The sequence below is a fragment of the Scardinius erythrophthalmus genome, assembly GCF_964197995.2.
Source record: "Scardinius erythrophthalmus genome assembly, chromosome: 2".
Classification (NCBI taxonomy): domain Eukaryota; kingdom Metazoa; phylum Chordata; class Actinopteri; order Cypriniformes; family Leuciscidae; genus Scardinius; species Scardinius erythrophthalmus.
This window is the reverse complement of record NC_138222.1, coordinates 10,984,331-10,989,920: the sequence shown is the minus strand read 5'-3', so window position 1 is coordinate 10,989,920 and position 5,590 is coordinate 10,984,331. Positions and strand designations below refer to the sequence as shown.

Here is a 5,590-nt window from a genome sequence, read left to right as displayed (position 1 = left end):
CCAGTGTAGTCGTTGCTCTAACTTGTACATATACTGTATGAAAATTATAATGCGATCTCGGAGTGATTGTCTGGTGCGGACTCGAGCTTGATGGCAGAGTTATATATGCCTAACCGAACACAGGGAGAAAATGCACCAGGTTCTGAACCGGTAGTGTGAAAGCCTAACATGTTAAGAAATTTTGCACGCACAATTTAAGATCCTCTTGCCAGATTTGTTCTATAGTGCACCGATATTAGAAAAAGAATTTAAACAAAAAATGGATGCAGGGAATTTTAAAGGAGAAAAAGGCAAGTGAAAACCCATTTTCTTTCTTACAGATCAAGTCAGTCTGATATTGCATGGTCAGTCATCTCTCCTGGGTATTTATTTACTTAACTCAATTTTACAATTTGCAAATGCAAAACAAGCAAGAAAATGTATCTTGTTCAGCAATGTGTTGTTTGGCATAAAGATGATCCTTGCGCTTTCACTGGTCATCTATGAAGAGGTACTACGTTGCACCTATTGGCAGAAGAATAAAAATCAATTAATTAATGATACCTAATAATATAAAACATTACAAGACTTGAGGGCGTCAAGTCAAGCTATGAGAGTCAGCAAAGACAGATGATATGCATTTAACCTCATTACTTGTCACCTGAGTCTACATTATTGATAGAAGTAATTAATCCAAAAACATATTATTTACCCAAGTAGTCCTCTACCAGACCAATGCTGCGGAGTCAAACTAAGATGTACTTCTTGTCCATTTCGAAATACTCCAACGCGTAGGGATCTCTGCAGGATAGATAGAAGAATAAACCATCAAGACATCAAAAATCAAACTGAATCATGTAGTACACAAACTGGAATGCAGAGTATTAAAAAGAATATGTAAATGTGTTAGTTACAACACACCCCTTCACTATGTTGGACAACAGAAGCGATGTCACGCAGATTCCTGAAGTTTTGTGTCTTTACGGACCCAAACTCCATAATCTCATCACCAACTCGCAAACCCTACACACAGAAGAAAAACCAATGAACTGTAAGATGTTGTCCCTCATGAAAAACTATGACTATACTGTTTGACTATAAATAAACAGTATTTGTTTTAAATGCTTCATTTACATCATTAGTTAGTGCGTAAGCTCAAAAAGAGACTTAAAGGAAAATTCTGGTATTTAGCACATTGAGTCTCTTTTCTGGTTTGTTTTGGATGAACTAGAGTGGTGGACACAGAAATGTTGACGATGGGTCCTGTCTCGCCTTTTTGACTCGTTTAGAATCGCCTTTGATCGCCTCAGAGTGGCTGGCTACCGGCATGCACGAACATGTCCTTAAAACAACCCTTAACGTTCGTTTTCAAAACTGTGCAACTCACCGAGTGGTTAGTGGTGTTTGTTGATGATTAAAAACAAATATATCGGCGCAATGTATGATTTCAATCCGTGTTATTTGCTATAGTGGAACTATTTTTTCAGATACCTCACAACCGCGTATAAACTTCTGCTCAGTATTTGAGTCTGAAGCGCAGTAATATCAACGAGCAATGAGTCCTCCAACAGAAATCAATGGGATTTCACAAAATGGCAAATAAAACACGACAGAAACTGTATTTCGCTACGCTACTTGTTTTGGAACATCAACAAACACCACTAACCACTCGGTGAGTTGCACAATTTTGAAAACGAATGTTAAGTGTTGTTTTAAGGACATGTTCGTGCATTCCCATAGACAGCCACTCTGAAGCCGTCAAAGGCGATTCTAAACGAGTCAAAAAGTCGAGACAGGACCCATCGTCAAAATTTCTGTGTCCACCACTCTAGTTCATCCAAAACAAACCAGAAAAGAGACTCAATGTTCTAAATACCGGAATTATTCTTTAAGTACGTGAGATGAAATAAACCTTCCAATCAGTAATATAGAGTCTCTGTTTTTATAGTTAACTAAAACCATTAAAAAACATTTTTGTAATTGTTTCTTAAAAATCAAATATAATTTATTTGTATTTTATTACAACTAGTTGCCAAGGCAACATTTCTCATTTTATTTTAGTTATCATTTATTAATATAATGTATTTAATTGTAATTTAGTTAACTTGATGTAATAAAATAACTGGAACTAAAATAAAAATGTAAAACTATATAGACCTATTTAAAAAATAACAAACACACAACAAAATTACTAAAACTTTAAAATTAAAATGGAAACTATACAAATTTAACATTATTCAAAATATTAATAAAAACCTAAAGTTGGAACCTTGTAAATGACTTCTGTAATGTTGCACACTTACAAGTAAAACAAGACACATAGTGATAAAAAAGTAGGTCAGGATTTTAAAAACATGAAGGTGTATTAAGCAAACGGTGTGTTTTGACTTGGATCCATCAGAAGGTTAGAAATGGCTGATTGCGGGCACAAACTCACAGCCTGAAAAGCAGGGGAACCCTGTGTCACAGCGTCCACCAGGGCAAAGGGGGATGACAGAGACACGGTCTGTCCAGTGGCTTCCATCTTTGTCTCATCCTTCCCTTCTCTGACCCGTGCTGTAGCATGGAGCTTATGAAGAGCCTCCTCTATCTCCACCATGACAGCTTTGTGATCATTCTGTAAACCTTTAAAAATCATTTGATTAAAAACTGTTAAGCGCTTCAAGAGTGAAAACATGCATCAGAGTATAAGGGGTTAAAATAAGGATTCACCGAAATTTCGGCTACCGGAAATCTCCGACCGAAACAGCTATTTTCCTTATGTCCAATTTAAATGTTAGCAGAATTCAGTTTTGGCTATTTGAGTGTTGATTATTAAATAAGTTTGATTCATTTATTATTTATTTTCAGTTTTCAGCCAAGTGCAGTTTCAGCCCAGAATTTGATCACTTGTTTTTAAACCACAATCCTTAAAAATGCATTTAAATGATCTGCTTTCCTGACGGCGCAGCAAGGCAACGTCATGTGAGCATAACTGCAAAAGAGATGATAGTTCAAAATGTCTACCAGTTGACACATTTCTACTGGTTTATTGTGTCTACCGGTAAAGTACGATGAAAAACGTACTCACAAGAGATACTGTGCCTTGCTGATCGGACCTTGTACAAATCCACATCTGCACGAGGAAAGCCTTCGCCATCAACCAGAGGACCGTCGATGCCTACGCCATCCTGCCAAAGAAACCATATGAAGAAATGTCTTCTTTAAAAGTCATCAAAGGTCAGTTATCTGCATAATACTAAACGAAAACACACCAGCAAGGCCATAAGTTGGCAACAGGTCAACTCTTTCAAATCTATGGCTGAGACTCTCTGTCAAAACCCAGATTCCAACCTAGAGGGTAAACTTACAACAATCTAATCTTTTTGTGTTACTTATTTTAATATTTTATTCAAAATTGATTGGTGGGAACAGGAAATGATATAACAGAGAGGACATTTATTTAAAGCAAATAAGTATTTGAAAGACAAAAGTAAACCATTAATGCAGGAATGAACCACAAAGCATTGGGAACAATGCAATAACAAAAATGAAAAACAAAACTATTGATTTAAAGTTGTTCATTAATAGTATAGAAACGGCGTAATTGAAGTTTATTATAGAATACCCAAATGTATACTAATTTATAATTAGTTTACAAGTGTAAAGAGAGCGACTTGATTACATCATTCGTGGGGCTTTTTGTGACTGCAGAGTTCCTTTGGTGCTATTTGTTTGCTGCAATTATATAAGTGGATACTTCTCTGGAACAGGTAGTACAGTTCTTCACCAAGAGTTCTTGCATTGCTACATAACTTATAGATGGGAAATGGATGTGAATTTTACTTCAAGAAACCAACTGTTACAATCTGGTATAGAGGTAGGAAAGTCTCATAATAAGCACACACAAATTGCAAATGCATGAATCAATTTGTAAATCATTAGGGGTGTAATGATACCCTCACGTCACGATTCGATACATATCACAATGCTGAACTCACGATACTCCAAGACATATGGTAAAAGGTTAACAGAAAAAAAATGTACTGTTGATTAAAATGATAAATTTGGAATTACATTGGGGGTGTAAAAGAATAGGCTTGGACAATGGTGACACCAGAATAAAAATATCCATGATTCTGAAGCTGAAAATACGGAATTACTTTAGACGAATATGCTTGCACTGTCACTGACTAGATATGTTTAAAATAACGCAAGACATTTGGCATGATCAGGACCCACAAATATTCCCCCATTGCATTATTATACATTATATTCAGCATTATAGTAGTTAAATGTAGCACTGACACTAAAACTCTAAACTAAAACTAAAATTTTATATTTTGGGTGAACTATCCACAATACAATATTGGTACATTTTTGTATAGCGATATACTGTTACACCCATATAAAACATTCAAACTGTGTGTGAGCAAAAGTGTTTTTCATTTGTAAATCAATTTCTTAATGTATTTGTTGTTGTTGTTGTTGCTGCATGTGAATTACTTTTTACGTATGAATCCTATTTTGTCCATTAACTTTGACACTATCCTGACTCCATACAAGGCAGCTGGTTTAAGACGCTATTTGAATTTCAGCAGGGCTTACTATACTGTATTTCATATAATGTTGTGGCGAAATATGAAATTAAACTAAACCATCCACAGCACGCTAAATATAATTTATATTAAAGCCACCTGTCACGTTACGTATTTCCTTTATAACAGCATTCTCGTTTTCATGATGCATGAGACCGATGATTATAAAGGAAATACGTAGCGTGACCATAGAGAGCGTGACAGGTGGCTTTAATATCAAGACTGTAGACGGTTTAATTTAATATTTCGCCAAAACCATTAAGCCCAGCTGAAATAAGTTGTTCAAACGCAGTTTAACGAGTTGCGCAAGAAAAAGACTCGCAAGTTGAAAACCTTTTTAAATGGTTGCTCTCGAGACCGTTGCGTTGCGTGCTTTAGTTAGAACGACATTATTGAACAACTTCAAAGCAAACAACAAAGTGTCTATTTAGCATTTAGGTTGAATGATAAAACATATTTAAATCCATATAACGTTATGTATATAAATATCTATGGTTCGAACTTACAGTTTGGAGCATGTCGTAGTATGCTTTGATTTGCTCTTCAATTTCATCCTTTCTTTTTATTAGAAGTCGTACGTCCCCTTCAGCAACACTTGGCTCAACAGCGTTGTTTACCTCTGTCATTTTCATGACAATTTCTGTCAAAATAAAAGGTTTTTATCAAATGAATCTATGAGTGCTCAACTATTACAGATTTTAGCCTATACTTATTTCATTTCAAGAAATCTAGCTTACAAACTGTTCACTCCAGTCCAAATGATTCAACAGAAACGCACTAAATTATTCACGAAGCCTCTTCTTCAGGGGATTCACTGCCGGGTTGAAGCGAACTGAAGAAGTGTATAACGCCATCTATGTGCTGGAGAGCGAATCCATGAAATTCTTCTTGTTTATTAGCGGTTGGCAAACTAGCTTTTGGTGCATTCAGTTCTTGTCTTTCTATAGTAGTATGATTAATGAATAATTTTATGATTCCTCCTCCTACACACATTTGCTTGTATAGTACTAAATAAGTGTCTACCCTTTTGTTTC

The 5,590-nt window shown here is 35.6% G+C and overlaps 1 protein-coding gene across 2 annotated transcripts; it reads right to left on the bottom strand.

Annotated features, from left to right (window-relative positions):
- Nucleotides 1–5,590, bottom strand: psmd9 (proteasome 26S subunit, non-ATPase 9). Of its 2 annotated transcripts, XM_081391896.1 has the most exons (7): nt 5,294–5,590; nt 5,063–5,196; nt 3,050–3,149; nt 2,417–2,604; nt 901–1,002; nt 692–780; nt 262–504 (listed from the first exon to the last, which is right to left on the bottom strand). In XM_081391896.1, the coding sequence occupies exons 2-7, from the start codon at nt 5,186–5,188 to the stop codon at nt 477–479; spliced, it is 633 nt and encodes a 210-aa protein (XP_081248022.1). In that variant the 5' UTR covers nt 5,189–5,196; nt 5,294–5,590; the 3' UTR covers nt 262–476. The 2 variants fall into 2 exon arrangements, with proteins under 2 accessions (XP_081248021.1, XP_081248022.1); XM_081391895.1 differs by having other exon boundaries at nt 1–504; nt 5,063–5,395.

Bases quoted from the DNA above. Each gene is read 5' to 3' on its own strand.
- psmd9 (XM_081391896.1), bottom strand. From the start codon at position 5,188: ATGAAAATGACAGAGGTAAACAACGCTGTTGAGCCAAGTGTTGCTGAA. The intron at 1,003-2,416 runs GTGAGTTTGTGC...TTCTGTGTGTAG, and splicing joins GTTCCCCTGCTTTTCAGGCT to GGTTTGCGAGTTGGTGATGA. The intron at 505-691 runs GTAAATAATATG...TTCTGCCAATAG, and splicing joins TCTGGTAGAGGACTACTTGG to GTGCAACGTAGTACCTCTTC.